This window comes from Salvia hispanica, chromosome 6, assembly GCF_023119035.1.
Source record: "Salvia hispanica cultivar TCC Black 2014 chromosome 6, UniMelb_Shisp_WGS_1.0, whole genome shotgun sequence".
NCBI classification, from domain to species: Eukaryota; Viridiplantae; Streptophyta; class Magnoliopsida; order Lamiales; family Lamiaceae; genus Salvia; species Salvia hispanica.
The window spans coordinates 17,247,644-17,269,384 of record NC_062970.1 but is presented as its reverse complement, the minus strand read 5'-3'; the positions used below and the strand labels follow the sequence as shown (position 1 = coordinate 17,269,384).

The 21,741-nt window shown below is 33.0% G+C and overlaps 3 protein-coding genes and 1 pseudogene across 5 annotated transcripts; 2 read left to right on the top strand and 2 right to left on the bottom strand.

Moving 5' to 3' along the window:
• Positions 1–1,302: 1,302 nt before the first annotated feature.
• On the top strand, positions 1,303–2,719 carry LOC125194821 (galactinol synthase 2-like). The gene is made up of 3 exons (XM_048093039.1): positions 1,303–1,623; positions 1,699–1,986; positions 2,441–2,719. The coding sequence occupies exons 1-3, from the start codon at positions 1,312–1,314 to the stop codon at positions 2,717–2,719; spliced, it is 879 nt and encodes a 292-aa protein (XP_047948996.1). The 5' UTR covers positions 1,303–1,311.
• Positions 2,720–7,452: 4,733 nt separating this feature from the next.
• On the top strand, positions 7,453–8,864 carry LOC125194352 (galactinol synthase 1-like). Its single transcript, XM_048092524.1, has 3 exons — positions 7,453–7,760; positions 8,030–8,317; positions 8,393–8,864. The coding sequence occupies exons 1-3, from the start codon at positions 7,470–7,472 to the stop codon at positions 8,672–8,674; spliced, it is 861 nt and encodes a 286-aa protein (XP_047948481.1). The 5' UTR covers positions 7,453–7,469; the 3' UTR covers positions 8,675–8,864.
• Positions 8,865–9,353: 489 nt separating this feature from the next.
• LOC125194353 (trafficking protein particle complex subunit 4-like) lies at positions 9,354–12,180 on the bottom strand. Of its 3 annotated transcripts, none has more exons than XM_048092526.1 (4): positions 11,955–12,180; positions 11,707–11,849; positions 11,453–11,621; positions 9,354–9,790 (listed from the first exon to the last, which is right to left on the bottom strand). In XM_048092526.1, exons 2-4 carry the CDS (start codon positions 11,764–11,766, stop codon positions 9,594–9,596), a joined length of 426 nt encoding a protein of 141 aa, XP_047948483.1. In that variant the 5' UTR covers positions 11,767–11,849; positions 11,955–12,180; the 3' UTR covers positions 9,354–9,593. The 3 variants fall into 3 exon arrangements, with proteins under 3 accessions (XP_047948483.1, XP_047948482.1, XP_047948484.1); XM_048092525.1 differs by having other exon boundaries at positions 11,707–11,820; XM_048092527.1 differs by lacking the exon at positions 11,955–12,180 and having other exon boundaries at positions 11,453–11,608; positions 11,707–11,820.
• Positions 12,181–14,085: 1,905 nt separating this feature from the next.
• On the bottom strand, positions 14,086–19,947 carry LOC125194820 (annotated as a pseudogene).
• Positions 19,948–21,741: the final 1,794 nt, after the last annotated feature.

The window sequence follows — 21,741 nt, the reverse complement described above, 5'->3', positions numbered from 1 at the left end:
TAAAGAAAATTGGATTTAAAAAGTTAGTAGAATAAAAGTCTCACTTTTATTTATTAGTTTTATAATTAAATGTGAGTGGACTAAGTTAGTGGAATGTACAACATATTTATCATTTATGATAAAAGTGAATTATTTATCATTTATGGTAAAAGTGAAAATGAACAATTAATAGAGGACGGATGAAAATTGCAAAAGTGACAATTAATGGGGAAGGGAGGGAGTACTATTTCTTCTCATTTTGTCCTTTCTAACGTCAAAGAAGAACCGTTTCTTATTTTTTATTTCTCTCTTCTTTTATCTCTCTGTTACCAGGCCATTCATTTATATCTCTATCTAATTAATAATCTTACTTTATGCTAAAAGTCAACTTATGTTTTTTTATTGGAATAATGTTTTATGTTGATGCTTAAACCGATACTTAATTCTACCAGTAATAAATCGGGACTAATTATCCTAACTGTGACTATTTTTCGTTTTAATACTGTTGTTCATAATAATAAATTGGACTAATTTATGCACTTCTGCTTATGACTACGTTGAATGAAGAAAGAAAATATAAGAGAAAATAAAAAAGAGTAAGTTTCGTCCCAATCATGACTAAGCATATTATATTAATGTATATGAACTATTTATGCAGTGTTGTTTATGTGTGAAATGAAAGAATAAATAAAGAGAATAATATCTAGTTAGTATAATGTTGTTATGCATTAAATGCAGAGAGAATAACGTGTGATGTCAAAGCTGGTTTCAGTGATTCTAATAAATTTGTTTTTCCATCTTATATAGGTATAATTATATCGTTGTCGGTATGTGTATGACATCTCGTTACATGATTTTTTCAACAAATTTTAATACTCCGTACTCTTCCTTTTTTTGCTCTTAGTGTATAGACATAAGTTTATCATTGTCGCTGTCGCCATCAATAAAAGATTTAAGACTGTATAAAAATAAAATAGTGCACATAAACATTTTTTAAGTATTCATAACCTTCTAAAGTAATTTTAATACCCATTTGTCTAAAGATAGTTGAATCGGGTTCATTTCTTGGTCGTTACAAGGTAGTTGAGCATTTTCTTTATTAACAAAATTCTTTATTTACTCCCGTAGTTTTCTGTATCCTTCTCTTTCTATTTTTCTCTTTTTTAAATCTCGTACTAAAAACGCATCTCTACTACCTTAAAATAAATGAAGCACAGTAGTATTTTTTTTCTTTTCGTAAAAAAGTGAAAAAATTTATGATGTTTAAATTTTGTCGCACTTCATGATTATAAATAAATCAACGAATTGTGTCCAAAATCTGTCTTCCAAAAAATGGATCCAGAGATTGTCAAGGCAACAGCCGGAGCTTCTAAGAATGCCTACGTGACGTTCTTGGCTGGCGCCGGCGACTATGTGAAAGGCGTCGTTGGATTGGCCAAGGGTTTGAGGAAAGTCGGCTGTGCTTTCCCGCTTGTGGTGGCGCTCCTGGCCGACGTGCCGGTGGAGCACCGCCGCATCCTGGTGGAGCAGGGCTGTATACTCCGTGAGATCGAGCCAGCATTCCCTTCTTCCGATGCCGATCAGAACCACACATATGTTAGGACTTATTTTCTTCTCAACTACTGCAAGCTTCGCCTTTGGAAGGTATGCATTTATTTTACACATTTAATCACTTTTTTGTTTAATCATCTAATATGGTTTTTGTATGATGATGTGTAGTTTGTGGAGTATGAGAGAATGATATACATGGATGCGGATGTGCAAGTGTTTGATAACGTAGATCACCTATTTGAGCTTCCGAGTGGCTATTTCTATGGGGTGGTCGACTGCGTGTGTGAGATGTCCGGCGATGTCTGCCCGCAGAAGCTCCGGTGGCCGCAGGAACTCGGGCCTCAGCCCCCTTTCTACCTTAATGGTGGCATGTTCGTTTTCGAGCCTGATCTCACCACCTATCGTGATCTCATTCACACCCTCAGCATCACCCCTCCCACCCCTTTCGCTGAGCAGGTACTCAAATTATTACAGGGATAATAGTTCTTTACATCACGGAATTTGGTTTGAATAGTTTCATAAAGTTTGGAAATGAAATATTAAATCACGAGATTTTAGTTTTTAATAACGGTCTCGTGTATATAAATGTTTGTTGGTGATTCTCAAAATGATGTGTCTTATTTCTTTTTCTTTTTTTCTTCCTTATTTTTGGGAAAATGATATTGTTTGAGTACGGCCAAAAGACGTCGTTTTCTATGTGAATGGAACAAATGGAATTTTTTTGAAACTTCATAATTTAGTATTCCCTTTTTAAAAATTATACAGTATATTCTATTTTTAATCTTATGAGTGAGACTCCCTAAATTTTTACCAAATTTAGTGATTTAATGAAAATTATTACTATATGTTTAAAGAGATGTAGAATGCACATTCTCAAAGTCTTGTTAACATGGAGTTGGAAACTTGTTAGGATTTCTTGAACATGTTCTTTAGAGAGAAGATGAAGGTGATTTCTCCGGAGTACAACCTATTGGTGGCAATGTTGTGGCGGCACCCTGAGGCTGTGGACGCGGAGAAGGCGAAGGTGGTTCACTACTGCATGGAGGGGTCTAAGCCGTGGAGATTCACCGGTGAGGAAGAGAATATGGACAGAGTAGACATGAAGATGTTGGTAAGCAAGTGGTGGGATATATACAATGATGCTTCCTTGGATTTCAATGCCGCCGGCGAAGGTGGTGGTTCATTATAGGTCCCCTTTATCTGTGGCATGATCAATTATAATCGAGAAAATTAAATAAGTTGTTCTTATAATGGTGTACAACGTTTTAAGAACTGGACCAACAAGTGAATTGGTCAAACTATCGATTCATGGTTCAACCGATTATCTGTTAGAAAGTTTTTCAAATGAGATTTTTGTATTTGGTTTGAACTTTTAATCATTATTTTCAAATTTTGAATTTTGATTATATTTTTTATTTTTCATCATAGTTCCTTTTTTTTATTGAGTTCTCTTTCCTAATGTTATGAAATTATGGAAATAGTTTATAGGAGTATATGTGCTTATGTTTGTTATTGGGTAACTGTGGACCTGTATTGAAGCTACTCTCTCCGTCCCACAAAGATTGTCCCATTTTTACATTTTCATTCGTTCCACAAAGTTTTTCACTTTTTACCATTTTTGGTAGTGGACCTCATATTCCACTAACACATTTCTGCTCACACTTTATTATAAAACTCATATTCCACTAACTCATTCCTGCTCACACTTTATTATAAACTAATATATAAAAGTAGGACCCACGTTCCACTAACTTTTTCAACTCACTTTTCATTACATTTCTTAAAACCCGTGTTAGGTGAAAGTGGGACTATCTTTGTGGGACGGAGGGAGTAATATTTATACTCCCTCGGTCCCACATAATTTGGGACACTTTGACCCGACACGGGTTTTAAGAAATCTGATGGAAAGTGAGTTGAAAAAGTTGGTGTGATGTGGGTCCTATTTTTAAAGTATTAGTTTTGTAATAAAATATGAGTATGAATGAGTTAGTGGAATATGGGATCCACTACCAAAAATAGTAAAAGTGAAATAGGTAAAATTATGTGGGACGGCCCAAAATAGAATATTGGGTAAAATTATGTGGGACGGAGAGAGTATTTCTCTTTCGTATTCCTATATGAATACCTGTTTAGACACTTCAATTACTACACATAGGATGATAGAGATACTGCATTATTTTAATTTAAATTATTTTTCTTGATTGTATTATGTGAGCCTTAACCCTTAAATCAATTATTCCTAGCCATGGATGAAAATTGGAATATCTGTTTTCTTCTGTTAAAGCAACTCTACACTCAACTAATTGTTGGGTGGTTTCCTTTCAAAAGAAATAAAACAGACACTTATGTCTTGGCATCAAGATCTTGTTTGTTTATACTTCCTCCGTCCCACTTAAAATGAAACATTTGGAAATTAGCACGAGATTTTATGTAATGTTGTTTTGTGAGTTAATGAAGAGAGAGTAAAGTAAGAGAGATGAAAAAGTAGAGATAGAGTTATTTCCATATTAGGAAACGTTTCAGTTTTAATGAAACAACCAAAAAAGGAAAACGTTTCATTTTTAATGGGACAGAGGGTGTAGTTTATAACAAGGCAGTTTGAATACTCAACTTCAGAAAGTAAGAAGTTCATTACACGGCAAGAGAGCTAATGGGAAGCCATCAGTTGACCGGTTTACAGAAACACTATTGTCAGAAATGATTTTTATAAAAAAAGAGTGCAGAAAAGTCCACCTGACTCAATATGGTGGACGGAGGGAGTATTAATATCCTAACTTAATGACAAGAATCAAATATCTAAGCATATATAGAAAAGATATGATAAATTAATAACTAAACTAAATAATAGGGATGCTATCAGAATGTGTTGGAGCTATCTATTTCATTAGAGATTACAATCCATAGCAAAACGAAAATAATGTATGTTAGACCATAAGAAAGCTATCATATCTCGTTTAAGTTGTTTTTGGAATTCCATAACTTGGGACTTTATGCTCATAATGATGTGATTCTTGCTTTTTTTACTCTGGAAAAGAAAATTTTGATCAAACCCATATTTGCTTAATGGATACAATCGGCTCATGGGAAAACTTCATACGGGTTCGATGTACTTTTATCTTCAACCAGCAGCCCAGCATTCAACGTGGGTCAAAGCATCTGGTGCATCCACTAGATTCTGGCATAAGCTAAGTTTCGGGGAAATAGAAAAGATCAAAGTAGATTCTAATTAAGCAGCATACATTTACTCTTGAAATGATTCAAAATCTGATTTTCTATATTGGATTAAAGTAGACTCTCTAATTGCATCAGGATCGATTGAGCTGTATTAATACTCTTGATTTGTTCAAGATCGTCTTTTTTTGGTAAATCTAGTTGGTTTTCAGCTTAACTTTCACAATTTATTTGTTTTTTCAGCTTATCTTCGCGATTGATAGAAATGTATCTGATCGTCTTTTGATTTGTTCGAAGCTTGATTTTGTTGATAAATTTTGTTGAATTTTAGCAAAACTTTGTAATTACAGTATTTATTTCTATTGTTTAGAAGGTATTTTTTTTCTAATTGGTCTATTTACTTCTTTTCTTCTTCTTTCTTCTTATTATTTTTTGGATTTCGGGATCTGATACCTAAAAAAATCCAATCAGGCATGCGGATATGGATTATACTATATTGAACACTTTTCCTCTAATATTGTTATTATTATAAATATTTTAATTATAATTAAAATTATATAAATTGTGCTTCTAATTTTTTATAAGAAGTTTATAGTAATATTCTTTTCCTAGACTCTTTTCTCTTCCCCATTCTCTTATGTATTTTTCTATTCTCTCCTATATTTTTCAACTAGAAATTTCTACAATTCTTTTTCCCATCATCTTTTCTCTTATCTATTATGTTCTCTATATAAGTTGTTATTGATCGAGCAAACGAAACAGTTCTCTATATAAGTGTGTTATTGATCGAGCAAACGAAACAGAGAGAAGAGATTTAGGCAAGAGAAAATAGACTGGAAAATGAATATTTAGGAGCACAATGTTAAAAATGGTGAACGAAAATAGTTGAGAAATCGTCATTGAAGAAGATACAAAAACTGAGATGAGATAGAGAAAAACCGTCAACTAAAAAGGAGAGGAAAAGAGGAATATTTCAATAATGGACTATATTGCGGACTGAAATTAAACTGAGGATATATATTGTTGTCTGGATCTTATCATTTCTGATCCCTTTGTTCAGTACGACATTGATTTTAGTCTTTCATTTAGTTGGATTTGTTCCCTATGATATTGATTTTAGTTTTTCATTTAGTTTGGACTAGGTTGTGTTTTGGGATTTGATATGCTTTTGAGATAGTGTTTTAATATTGGAATGAACTTGATTGACATTAATATTATTCTTCATTTATTAATATGTGTACCATTTATAGGGATTCGAGCGATTCGAAAACACATAAACAGGTTTTTTTGATGATTTGAAGGTCTTATTTTGTTTGATTTTTCGGCTTTGGTCTTTGGGAATGAAATTGTTTCAACAAGTATCTAAATTAGTCGGGTATTTGAACAAATTGAAATGAAAATAAGGAGAAGAAGGTGATTTGAAGATCCACCAATTTCTTAGGGCAATCTTAAAAATCGATCTTGAACAAATCAACACATATTCATATGCAATCTATCGATCTTAATCTTGTTGAATGATAAAGAGAAATGATGAGTCAAAGACCCGATTTATAAACAAACTTGAATTACAATTGGACCGCTCGAAGACAAAAAATTTGGAACAGACAATATGGTAGACTCAGTTGAAGCCTCTTTATAGTACTATTACCATATGAAAATTTTTTGATTGATTAATAAAATAAAAAATTTACAAATATTTTTATTAATATTTTTAAAAACTACTTTTGTTAAATTAGCTAAATTTGAGTGTTTACAGTTTTATTATTTAGATGAGACCCCTTTTTATATCTATCTTTAATATTTTCATTGTTTCAAAATTGAAATAAAAGTTGTAACATTCTCAAATTTATTAAATTTGTGTAAATCAAACAAAAATCATCAACACATTAACTTTCTAAGTACTCTATTCATACATATAAACTTGTGGAGCTTTACATATACACTGATTTTCTAGTTGGTTGTCTGAGGCTATTTCATGTTCTGTTAGCCTGCAGTGGAGAGTTTGAATTATTATCTCCCAGCTGAACTACTACTAACAAGAATTAAGATTAACATGCCACAGATCCTTGCTAATTTTGATCTATATCAATTCCGAAAACAGCCTTGTCCTCAAGGCAGGGATGGAGATGTCTCCAAATGAGATTGTGTGATTCATCCATCATAATCTTGTGGCTCAATTAGCATCCAACAACTGACTATCAACCCCGGCTGCCTCCTCAGGATATACTATCATGACTTGCAAGGTCTTCGCAGGACAACTGAGTGGTGCTAAACTTTAGACCACACCGGTACAAGTACATGCTTACATGGTGCGAATGGGACGCAACATTTATTCAATAAATGCTTTTGAGAGGCGCCAAAACTGGAAGGTGATATCAATGGTTGGGGCCGGATTTATTCTTTGACGGTTACAAATTAATAAACAAACAAATTAGTTGAAGTCATAGCATGGCTGTAAGGACTTGCATTATCTCTCCACTGTGACAGAAAAGCAACGCCTTTAATTCCGTTCAAGCGGTTGATCCATCATCTACTCTACTGCATGAGGAATGTGAAAAATGTGAGCAGATAGTGCTTCTTGAATACGCGTCTCATCCGTTTCCCTGAAATTCTGAAACGTGGCTAGGCGTTGTAATGACTCCTACCTAAAAGCAGTGCCCAGTGGAGAACATGCACACTGTTGATGCTATGTATATCTGTTTATATGCTTGTGCATGCTTCAAGTTCATTAGAAAATTGTTCTTGTTTTTTTAGTACTTGTAGCTCAAATGGATCATGAGATTATAGATAGCGGTCCTCATAGTTATGCATACGTTACTTTATTGGCAGGTGATGGTGATTATGTGAAAGGTGTTGTTTGTTTGGCGAAGGGATTAAGGAAGGTGCAAGCAGCTTATCCGCTTGTGGTGGCTGTTTTTCCTGACGTTCCAGAGGAGCATCGCAACATGCTCTTGAACCAGGGATGTATCCTTCGTGAGATTGATCCTATCAGCAACAAGGAGAGCTCCTTTGCTAGGGCATATTTCACCATCAACTACTGCAAGCTTCGGCTTTGGAAGGTGATTGATTGCATTTTTCTTTCCTTTTTTGAAAAAAAATTAACTGTCAGGTCTGGTGATTGTTACATTGGGACAGTTAGCAGTTTTCACTGTTGCATGTAATGTTTAGGCTGTCTTAAGGAAGACGTTAATGTATCTTATTAATTTATATTCATTGAGTCCATTTTATTAATTAGTAGTAGTATTTTTCTAACTACATAAGTAGGCATAATATGAGCCACAAATGTACTCAAATTTAATATGAAATGAGATTTTTAAAATTTTTGCAGTTTGCAGAGTATAGAAAGATGATTTGCATGGATGCAGACATTCAAGTGCTTGCGAATATAGACAACCTCTTCGATTTACCGTCTGGTTGCTTCTACGCAGTGATGGATTGCTTGTGCGAGATGGGTGGCCAAACTTGTCCGCAGGTGGTTCCGGGTCCCCAAGAACTGGGGGAAAGGCCTCCGTTTTATTTAAATTGTGGCATGTTTCTTTTTGAGCCTTGTCTCGACACATACGCCAGACTCTTGAGCACCCTTGATGTCACACCTTTAACCCCATTTGCCGAGCAGGTAAAAATATGCCGACTGCTTCTTGAATAAGTTAAAGATCTCCACACATACTTGTCTTAGCAGTTCAATCTGCAGGATCTGCTTAACTTGTTCTTCAAGGACAGCGCGAAGCCAATCCATCAGGTCTACAACTTGTTAGTGGCAATGATATGGCGCCACCCCGAGCATGTTGAGTTTGATGTACTGAAGGTGGTTCACTTCTGCGTCGCTGGTTCAAAGCCATGGCAGTATACGGGGGAAGGGGAGCATATGGAGAGAGCAGATGTAAAAATGTTGGTTGACCGCTGGTGGGAAATTTATAACGATTCTGCAATGGACTTCCCTGGCTTCGGAGCAAGTAGCCAGGTTTCTGGTTGATGGTGATGAACCTTTTACCTAAATAAAGAAGACTCACATGTTTTGTGGCTGTCTTTAGTTTGCATGTAGTAGTTGGATTTGCTCATAGTCTTTGCATCTTCGACGAAGGCAAATTACCTGTATTATCCAGACCTGTTTGTCTGTTGCAGAGTTGCAGTACAAACGTCTGTATAAAATCTCTACTTAGATCTGTTTCTATCGCCCGAATTCCAACAATTTCCTAGTCGACTGGCTTTCATCAAAGCAGACCGAACTTACGTTGGTCTTCAGCAAGATCTAATCAAAGAAATTAGACACACAACTAAATCACAATTATTTCATCAAGTATATTGAAGTAATTTTTACTATTATTAAGTCATTAATTTTGATTTTGCAAATATCACAATTAAATAAAATTTATGAAATGAAAACATTGATTTGGACTAAAATGGGACTGATTTTGATTGTATTGTTGTGGATTAAACTATAGATAATGAGAAGAAAAAGAAGAAAAATATACAGTGAGGCTCTAAGATTTTTTTAGTTTTGTTTGGATGATTCAAGTATTGTTGCAAAAAAAAAAAAAAAATCTTGTGTGTTTTGGCCCCAAAACACAACATAGATAAGCAACATATGGTCTCTTCAAGGAGCAGAGCACAAACCAGTGCAGCATTTATAAACAAGAAAGCAGCATGGCATATTAGTAACATAACTTATCATATGCATTTCCCATGCTCAGCACGAGTTCAAAAATCTGAATTATAAAACAATCAGCCTCGACAAGGCAGCATGTGCATATACAAATCTGTGTTTCCTAAAACTGAATCACCTTACCTTCTATCATGGTTTTCAAAACAGAACCACAAAATAATCGAAACAAGCTTACTATAGAACGAGCATGAACACGAGATAGCCTGATAGCAGGTTATGATGTTGCAGATCATCTCCCCAATAAGGAGACTCGCTCCTTCTGTACAGCCTGTGCCAAACTTATGTCAAACAACTCGCATCGAATTGGCATCTCCATCTCATAGAAAGGGTTCTTCAAGACATAATCTGTGTATAACTCATATGTATGTTTCAAGAGATTCTCCATATGCTGAGTTCCAGGCTCACAGACCACAAAGAATTTAGTACCTACACAATATGATTCATTAAACTACAGTTATTTCATACATGATACCACGTGAGATGAAAAAAGCCCACAAAGTTTCAAGAATCACTAGGCAATATATAAGGGGGGCAGTGGCGAGATAGAGAAAACCGCCTTTACATAGGTAACTGTCAGGAGATTCCCAAGAAGTAATCATATATACATGCAATTACCACATTACTGCATAGATCTTTTTCAAGAAATAACAAATTTATTCCATTTACTTTTAGACCAGCATTAATAGTAGTTGTCAAACTTGAACTGCTCAACTTAAATTAAAGTATAATGCATAAATGCTGATAATAATTGACAGCCTCAATTGAAACTAAAAAGCTGACACGAAATAACGAGTTTGTTCGAAAACTATCAAGTCGAGATACAATGCTCGGCGATTTACAGCCCTTGGTCCCATGAATCCATGTTTGGTTCATTAATGAAAATGTTGCATCAAAATCAGTGACCTGTCTCCACAAATTATCAGCTGTATTATACCATTAGTACAGTCGACCAATTATCACAATCATGGGCCTAACAATATTTCACTATTTGACCCTGTAATGATTATAACTGAGCATCAGACTAACTTTATCAACCATAAGCAAACACGACTACCGCCAAAGGTATATATTAGGACTAGGCTCAGCAATGAGGTTTATAAAGAAGGTGAAGTGTTCGTGACCACTACAACAACTTTAGACTTAACAGTTTGAGATGAGAAGGCGCAAAGAAATTTGTTGGCACTTTTATAATGGAAATGACCAGAAGCAGCAATGGACAATACCAAGTTACCAACATGCATGGATGTACCTCAAAGTTGAAATCCAAGGTGGCTGCAAGCTGTTGGGAGAGGATACTTCAAGGATACTTTCACATTTTTGACACACAAGTTTGGTGTTGTATGCAATTTCCAGGTACATCTTTATGTTACATCTCATTTTCACTATTATTAATGATATGTGTATTGCATGTTACGCCACAATACTTTATGGTATTTAATGTTCATTTGGTGTGAATTGCAAAGTGAAACATGAGTGAAGAATGGCAATCAGCCAACCAGGCTTGAGAGTACAGTTTTATTAGCTGGTATCTAGAACTTGCTTGGGATTTCTAGCTTGATTTTCTATCAGGCAACGTCTTATGAAGAACTCCTCCTCATTTCAAGATGTAGTAAATTTATCTTCGTTTAATTACATCCATGTAATCGCTATAAAAACTAAAAAGAGAGCATGAGCATGAATAAAATCAAGCAAGAGAGTTGTCCTTACTTGTATGATGGGTCTCTCTCTAACAACCCGTAAGGTCATAGCTCCCATACATGAGCTTAAATATAACTTTGCCATCATAGGTCGATTTAGAAATCATGTCAAGGATAGAAATCCAGTCAATTATTTAGTCAATCACTGTAAAGGCGAATCCAGGTTATGTACCCACAACAATCTCAGATTCTCAAATGATCTTTCCAAACTGTTTATTAGAGCACTATGCAATTGTATGATTTGAACTTTGAAGTACATGTTCAACCAGAGGACAAGAGCAATGATGAGTATAAGAGCTACCCTAAATAGCTTAAGAAATTAGATAAAATTGCTGTAACCCCAATGAGTTAAACACAAAAGCCCAAACCAGCAATAGGAGAAAAATCTAACCAGTAAGAGACTGGAAACAGTGAAGATCGAAAGTATCAGCCTGAAGAAGCTCGATCCCAAAGCAGCCGGAAACGGGAGAGAGCTGCTGCGAGATGGCGTGCATCGAGTGCCAGAGACTCGCTAACCTCAAACTGTCGTTAGTGTCCATTCTTCCGGCTGATCCATAATCCTAAATTCAGTATTAAGATTTGCTCTTGAATTCCAAAACATCGAACACTAAACAGAGTGAAAGGTACAGAAAAAAGGCATTTTACCTTATAGAAAATGAGACCGCCAGATTTATTGATGATGTAGAGGCTGTAAATCGCCGCCATGGAATTGTGTGTTACTCCGATCTGAGGTTTATGTGCTCAGTTTTTACACGATCTCTGCAAATTTGGGGAAAATTAATTTTCCGCTGGAATCACATTATTATACAAACATCACATGAATCGAAATCAACTAATAAGTGAGTTGCCGGATGCTAAAAATGAATAAGTAAATGCTCAGATGGAAACTTCACCAGAAGCAAAGTAGTAGTATGTAAATCTGTAGCAGCGCCGCCGCCTCGCCCCACGCCACGCTCGGCAACCTTCCCCGAGTAATGATTCCTGCCCTGGTATATCGTTTCACAATGATTGAAAACTTCAATTTACCAATTTCATACGTTTAAATAGAAGTTGCATTATCAATTTATCACCCAAAATCATGCAATTGACGCATTCGGATGAACATGAATTTTTTTTAGTGAACTATACGAATAGTCCATGAATAATTATAGTTTATCTCGTAGTCTCTTCACTTTAAAAATATCTACATTAGTCCTTGAATTAAGAGTTTAGTTTAAAATTGGTCCTTTTAACATTTTTTTCACCCGAAAGTCTTTTTTGGACTATTAGGCAATTTTATCTTTTCACATTTTTAACTTTTTCAATCTATTATTATTTCAATGATGATATTATTTCAAAATTATTTTTTATTACCTTTGTCATCCTTCACTTTGTTTCTTTATTTCAATATTAGATTTAATTTTATAAAACTAAATTTAAAATTTAGATTTTTAAATATTAATAAATTATTTTTAATTAAAATTATTAATTTATGTATTATATTATAAAAGAGTTTCGTATGAGCTGGTTGCATTGTTTTATTTCCATATATATAAATGTGAGACGAAAAAAATACATAAATTAATAATTTTAATTAAAATAATTTATTAAAATTTAATAATCTAAATTTTTTAATTTAAATTATAGAATTAATTTGATATTTAGAAAATGAAACAAAATGAAAGATGGAAAATGGAAGAAGAAGATAATTTTGAAATAATATCAGATTTAGACATTTAGTATATCATTGAAATAATATCACATTGAAAAAGTAAAAAATGTGAAAAGACGAAATAACCCAGCAACCCAAAAGGGCATTTTCAGGTGGAAAAATGCCAAAAGGACCAATTTTACAATAAATTTTTAGTTCAAGGACTACTATAAATATTTTAAAGTCTAGAGACTATTTACGAGATAAACCTATAATTCAGAGACCATTTTTATAGTTCATTATGTGTCTCACTTTTTAAATTTAAGACGACTTTTATTAAACGTGTCATTTCAATTTTATATTTTTTTTATAAATGAATTTTACAATTCTACTAATCACATTTTGTTAATACTATAAAACTATAAAGTAGGATCCATTTTTCACTTATTTTCCTTTAGTTAAAATTGTGAAAGTGAGATAAATCATAGTAAAGGGCAAAGAGAGTAATTATTACTCCCTCCGTTAACGAATAGGAGTCCCGTTTTTTCCATTTTGGTTCGTCCACGAATAGGAGTTCCGGTTCATAATTACCATAAATGATAAAGAGACATCACATTTCACTAACTTATTCCACTCACATATCATTTAAAACTAATATATACAATTGAGATCAATATTCCACTAACTTTCTTCTACTCACTTTTCTTAACATTTCTTAAAACTTGTGCCGAATAGAAATGAGACTCCTATTCACAGACGGAGGGAGTATTCACTAATGTCACTATTTTTGAGATCTCATCTCCCATACTCAAAATGTCACACTTTAATTTTATTATTGTAATAATATTTGTTATATCATGATAAAAATATATCATTATATAATATATTGTGATTAACATTTATAAAAAAATTGAAATTTTAAAATTCATGAATTAACAAAGTAATTATCTATTCAAGTAGATTTCACATCAATCCATTGATGAATTAACAAAAATTTTGTAGTTTCGTTGGTCAGAAACAATGGTAAGATTAGGCGAAATATTGTGGATATGTACTGAAGTATCATAGTATGTGACATTTGAGTTACGAATGGGCAGTTTAAGATGACTTTTGTTCTTGTGATTTTATAAGTTCAACCCTGCAAGACGCAAGTCATGCCTGTCCAAGGGGCAGTAAAGGACTGTGGTTGTGGATTGTGAAATGAGAAAATAGTAGGATATCCATATTTAAAAAAGAAAAACAAGTAATCACAGTACATGATCACATGAGAAAATACCGAAAAAAAAAAAAAAAAAACTCCGTACTCTAAATTGGCGCCAAAAACCATCCAACCTTTCGTCTTTAAGACTTAAATAAGATGTAATCAATTTCCATTAGCTCCTTCAGGGAATCACTCAAACTATTTTGTTAGCAATGCTGTTTGAGAGCCAATCAAGCCCCTTATATAGCCCTTCTCCAGAGGTGGCACATGTGCTCTGGATATACCTGCTCTAACATTCACGACCCAAATAAGTATTATTTAATATTTTCGTATATTTTAGTATAAGTTAGGTTATAAATATATTTAGTGAGTATTGTATAGAGTAATACTTGTACTTATTAAATCGTGCCTTTCAATATATTTAGTTTGAATTCTTGAAAAAATTTAATAATAGATATAAATATATATAGATATAGTACGTGTAAAATATGTGATCATAAATAGTAAATATTAATATTAAATGTGTGTGTATGAAAGTGTATTGTTATGAATCTAGTGTGTGTATATGGAAAACTATATGTACATACAACTTTAATTCCTATATATTTTAAATGGTTTTATTATATATGATATATATGTTTAGTACACCTACTAATTATTAAAGAAATAACAAAATAAAAGAATTCAGAAAGAAGATTAGTCATCAAATTTATATACGTGGCCTATTTACTAAAATGAACACTTGTCTATTTTATAAACCTTCTCAAATCCAATATAGGATATTATGTATACAAATAGGCTTTGAAAATATTTTTAGAGGGGAGGAACGGAATACCAAAAAAAACTCTCTCGCATGCATATACACAGATCTTTATCCTTCATAAGAAAAGAAAGGGAGATAGAAAAATCACAATATTAGACAGAAATAGTGGTGCTTGGTAAAGAAAGAAAATAGAAAACTTCACACACACTGTCAGTTAACCAAAATCCAACTTCGGAAGAAAAATAGAGCAATGATTGCAACTGGGAAGCAGGAGCATGAGATTAGGAGCTCGAATAAATTATCTATTTTAATCAGATGGGTATAGATTACGCTTTTAATTACAGTGCTATATGATTGATTGATTAAGTCGACTTGAAATGAATATTTGAATTATAATGAATATTTGAATTATATGATATGAATCTAATATAGTAATGTGTTATTTGATATTGATGGTGGAAAATGATATAGATTTGTGATTAGTGTAATAGATATGTTTTATATATCATATTGAAATTATTTTGTGAAATATGATATGGATTCGTGATCGGTGCAGTTATATATGATTGATGCAATAAATATATTTTATATATCGTGAAGGAAGCATTTGACGAAGTATGATGAGAATATGTAAGTGAAGCAACTGATTTGGTTTACGTATGATATTGGATCTATTTGAATCATTTGATTAAAGAGGATATGTGACGGTCTTGTTCTGGGTCTGAAATCACAGTGGACATATTGGGACCTTCGGGTCAATCATATTGGGACCTACAGGTCAAATCATATTGGGACCTTCGGGTCAAATCATATTGGCATATTGAAAATTTCGGGCAGATATCAGGCTTGATTTGTCACAGAACAACAAAATTAGACAGATATGCATATTCATATGGATGTGAAATTATTTATGATTATTAATGCTTATGATTATATGTATTGGATGGAGAATATGTTTGATAATTGTAATATGAAATTAAAGGTGAAATTTATATACATTGGATTGTGGCTCATAGATATCTATGTAATAAATAGATGTTGGTTTTCAAATGTATATGATAGAAGTGTTTTATTTGACATGTGGATTAATATCTTTAAAATTTTTGAATTTATTTATTTTAAGAATATATATCAGCCGGGTTGGGGTGTGACACCCGCAACCCATACCAACACACCGTCTTTAGAGTAAAAATAGGCAATAATCTACTTACATATAGTAAGAGATAGAGGGAGGGGGTACCAATGGCGTTGACGAAGGGAGTGAAGCCCAAGCTTGTCAGTTATCTCAGCAGCATTCATAGCATTTGGGAGATCCTGTTTGTTGGCAAAACTAGCAGCACGGCATCCCTCAGTTCATCCTACATAGGCACCACACAAACCCTTTTATAAGTAGGGTTAAATTATTCACTCAATATAAGATTTGAGCATAATTCTTCAAGAAATTTAATTGACTTCGCCACAACCCAGCATGACAAAAAAAAAGTTGTAATAAAATGAATTACTGATGATTTTGTAAAGCAAAAACTAAAAGTAGTCATGTTTTACCTCATTTAACATTCTATGAAGCTCATCCTTAGCCTCAACAACACGATTTCGATCATTACTATCAACCACAAAAATCAACCCTTGAGTGTTCTGGAAGTAATGCCTCCACAATGGTCGAATCTAGACAATGGAGGCCATAATGAACATAGTCGGGTGCAAGCAAGAAGCATAAAAATAACAAGGCATGAATATTGCTTTAGCTAAAAGCTAAAAAGAAAAAACAAACATGAAATAACAACAACGATATGTTCGTTTAGCTTTAGATTGCGTAAAAAGATTGAGCAATTGTTCCTAGAGTGTTAACAAGTACAATTCCTGGTAAAAGTTTCAAACTATGTAAACAAGGCATGAAAACTTAGTTATGCGCTAAAATGGCTTAGGTACAATAAAAGGCAGCTAGGAAATAAATCCAAGAATGATAAGAAGACTTCACCATAGGATGAGCATCTCAAGAGATGAAGCTGAAGCCCATGAAAAACGATATGTATTAATCTCAAGTAGGAGTAGTTAATTTCGCTATTCTTAAATTTTCAGAAAGCTCATAGACTCCTAATGCAGTACAAGCATGGCACTTTCTTAAAGATCTAAACCATGCATGATGTGAAACCTGGTGTTCAACATCATATAATACAACATCGTCGAGGGTCATGGGTTCATGGGGGTCCGAGAAGAGGGTGAACACATAACAAGAAGTCAAGTCAGACCTGGGTTTGATTCAAACAGTGATATTACTATCAATATTATGTCCAAATTCACTTCTAAGACCACCGTTATCTTCATCTTCGAAACAGCTTCACTTGAGTACCTTGCAGGCTACATGAGAGGAAGTTATGGCCATTTTACGAAAATCGCGCATTCTAGATTGATTTGCGCGGGCCAGGCATTTTGATGCGTAAAAACGTGTTGTCAGACGTTTTGTACAGTGCGCAAGTGCATTCTGAGTTTGTGCGGGCTGGACGTTTTCAAATCCCAATTTTGCACGATCGGACAATTTGTCCAGAAATTAGCTATATATGCAAGACATTGCAATTTTGCTCTCTTTTTCACACCTAGTATACATAGTTATGGTTTGTTTATAGCAACTTTTGACATGTAAACACTCCAAATACTTAATTTTGAGAATCTTCTTCATCTTTGAAGATTTATCAAAAATCTCTTATGGTTGAATTGTTCTTTTGCCTGGATAAGTTCAATGTTAAGGTATGTCTTATTAGTTCTTGTTGAGTTTAGTGGAGCCATTAGGTTTTTGTTTTGGTGAAAGTTGTCTTGAATTGTCTTCATTGTTTTGGAGAAGATTCAAAGGTCTCAATCATTAATCTAACTCATACACATTCATTTTCGTTTCCTTGTCATCATTTTCTTAATGTTTTATTTCTTTGTTATGTTTATTTGAATATTTTGCAAGAACATGTCTTGCGTAACATATGTTCCTTGAATCCACAAGATCCATATTAAAGCATCTTTCAGGAAACCATCATCAGGAAAAACATACATCTATCTAAAGGAGTCAGTTTGCTAAGCAAAGTATTACATACTTTGGATACCGACTAACACATGAGAAACAATTAGCTTACCAATTCCACCTCATTGCTTCAATGTCAGTATGTCACTCAACACAAACAGAAACTACTGAGAACAGTAACATTGACCATAGTCTATTACTAAACAATTAATCAACATTTTGACATTCAAATGGTAATATCGAGAAGCAACAAAACTATATAAAGTTATCGTAAATAAACATGTTTTCCTCTATTGGAACCTGATCTTAAATTTTCCATGAATCATTAAGAGTTCATTGACCTATCCTAACATTGTATATCAAATAAATATTTGCATCAAATATAAACTAGAATATTAATTCCTTCTAAGCATTTTTTATGGCTCAAGCTGTAATATGCTATGGAAGGCTGGACTAGTCCTATGATGCCCAACTAACTCGAGTAGCTCAGTAAGATAAAGAGATGCACATAGCAGGTTTGAAGCACCTTATTTTAATGTTCTTATGAGGATACTCATTTTGATCACAAATCTCAAAGGTACTTGAATGTCAATAATGCAGTTCAAAATGAGGTAGAGCTTATACCTTGTCTTGACCACCAACATCCCAGACAGTGAAGCTTATGTTTTTGTATTCAACTGTCTCAACATTGAATCCTGTAGGAGAGGTAATCACACTTCACAATAAGTATCTGGTAGGGACAAGGGCAGTGCAATGAATATATTTGGTTAAACACAAATTACAAATACAAAAGGAACCAACAAATATACTCGATCAAATTTATTTAATCAGTCAGAATAACTGACCATGAAATTCTAGGAGTCTACCTAGTCTTAGAAGCTGAAGTATGAGATTCTACATGCAAAATACTACTGTAATAGTACTACCTCCGTCCCTCAAAATTTGCTACACTTTGACCCGACACGGGTTTTAAGAAATGTAATGGAAAGTGAATTGAAAAGGTTGGTGGGATGTGGGTCCTACTTTTAAAGTATTAGTTTTATAATAAAATGTGAGTAGGAATGAGTTAGTGGAATATGGGGTCCACTACCAAAAATGGTAAAAGTGAAGTGTATCAAATTTTCAGGAACGGACCGAAATGGTAATATGTATCAAATTTTCAGGGACAGAGGTAGTATATCTTAAGAAACGTTACTGCAACAACAAGTTCATAAGAGGTCAGATTTTATTTAAAAGTTGATCAACATTCCAAACTATATACTTCATCCGTCCATGATAAATAATCATGTTTTTTCATTTTGATCCATCCATCAAATTTAGTCTTGATCTATCTATAGTAAGTATCTCTCTCTAACAGGAATCTCTAATAGGAAGGTCTCATTTTCCACTAGTAATATGTCAACCACTTTTTTTCTCCATTACTCTTACTTCACTAATTTGCTTTAAAACCCACACAGTCCACTGCTAAGTCTATTTCTCTTTATCTCTCAAATATATTTAAAATATGTCGCACTTTGAATGAACTAGAACTCAAACATCATTCCTTCTCTAATGTGTGCCTAAAATCTACAAAATGTGAAAAACTAGAAATTATTTACCTTCATTTAAAGCCAACAACTCCGAATTAATAGATTGGAGAGTTGAATGGATTATCACTCAGATTTACCGATGCCCAAAACCAATTTTTATCACTCAAAATAGCCTCATATGTTTAGAACCCAAAAACTCTGAAAATTTATATTCTAAATTAAAATCATAAAATAATCATATATTTATAATTAAAAATAAACCTTATTCAATTTCACGTCCTCATAAAGATTATTTGAAATGATACCACAAACTTTAGATTATTTACTCGAATGTGGAGTAGGATGACCAGAATATTGCTTTATATATTTTGTCTATATAAGCCAGAGGCGGACCCACTAAGAGCCATGGGGTCCCTTGGAACCCCCACTCAATTTGGATGTTACTGTATATGTAGTATTCATAATAAAATTGGCAAGTGAATACATAGCTCAGTTGGTCAATTCGTCGGCCAAGTTACACGGATGTCACAGGTTCCTATTCTTGTGGTGATGAATATATATGTTGATTTTTGCGATTTTCTCAGGCAACTAAATAGATTTATTTATCCATTAATTTATTCATGGTTCTTTACTTTCTCATAGCTAGATTAATATATTTATGTTTTTTCTAGTTATATAAGTTTTGTTTTTTTTTTACTATCTTTGTACGTACTTTAACTTATATTTCTCATTTTCAAATTATTTATCTCACGTCATCCGTATTGTTCATGTCGTGATTGTTTCTGGCCTTATTGATACTAAAAATACGCAACTTGATAACGTTAGTTTGGGACCCCCAGTGTTAAAATCCTGCGTCCGCCACTGATATAAGCATTTAAATTTTTTTATTTCAATCTAATTGGGTTGGTAAGGATCAAAAAATATATACACCATATTTTGTAAAATAAGGGTTAATGAGTGAAAAATGAGCTGTATATAGATTGTAGAATACGGAATTTTCGAAAATTAGTCAAAAGATTGTTTTTTTATGTATCTCCCAAATATAAAGTTAATAAATACAATGTCCTACACATTGGGTTCTTCCAATCAACCATACATTTTTTTTGTCTTGATATGTCGTTCCAGACAAGTGGCATATAATTTCGACCGTCCTCTTATATATCAAACTTTACAAGTTGAAAAGTGAAGGATTTAAATTGTGAGCGCATCTGCGTCTTGAGCACTAAATTAATAATTTAGTATTAGTATTCTCGTTTTTTAAGCAATATTTATAATCCTTGAGAAGTAACATTATTCACTTACTTTATTTTAGACTACTATTTTCTAATTTTTTAAAACTTATATTTATAAATTTTAATCAAATTGATTTTAGAATATAACACAATTGCATCAACTATACTATATATGCTGTGGTTAATTTGTGGCAGATCTTAGTAGCAGTATTTCGAGGCGAAAGGATGACACATTTATTGCTGCTGCATGGGCCGTTATTGGATTATATTATTTGTTAGTATTACCTATAGTATTTATTTTGTTTGCTAATTAAAAAGAAAAGGACACCAATCTTAACATATTCAACTTCTTGAAGCTTCAGAATCAAATAGTCTTGATTTACAGTTAATACAGATTTCAGTGTTACTAATTTATAAATAAAGAGACAAAAATAACTAAAATGTTAGGGGTACTAATGCATGACTTGCTAAAAATAAAAATAAAAAATGATTGATTTTTGTGTATAATCAAAAATGGAGCCATAACTATAATCTCGATTGTGGATAGAATCATGGAGAGATTATTAGTACTCCATATAGTAATAAGCTTTGTGCAGGAGTATTATTTAGATTTTCCTTCACAAATATAGATATATAGTTATATATATAGCAATAGTATTGTATAGCAATTTCTGTATAATATTACTACATAGCAATAATAATATATAGAAAATATATAGCAACAATATCATATAGCAATTTCAGTATTATAGTATTATATAGCAATAATTTTATATACTGTACATAGAAAAAATGATACTCCTTATATAGCATAATCCTATTATATCCATCATCATCATTATTTAATTCCATGGTAGGTAGATTAAAAAAAAATAACGTATCATAGGATTTTATATATACGTATACTTAAAATGACAACATCTCTTAAAGTGACACCGTGACACAACATATCCAGCAATATTATAAACGATACACAACAATATTATAAACGTTATACAACAATCTATAGATTGCTGTATAGCGTGTTGGATATTGCTGGCCGAGAAAAAATTGTTGTATACAGTGTTGTAGTATATTGTTGGCCGAGATTTTTACATTTGAGTATTTTTATTATTGTCATATGACAGCTTATTATTCGTCCACGTGTACAAATAATTAGCTAAGAATGGTGGTATGGTGTTATTTTAAAAGGTGTTTTCATTTTAACGCACTCCTATTATGCATGCATACAAATTGTATTACGAAGTAAAATATATATACACTTTCATTATTAACATTTTTTTGGACTACAGCTATAAATGTTTCACCCAGGATTTCG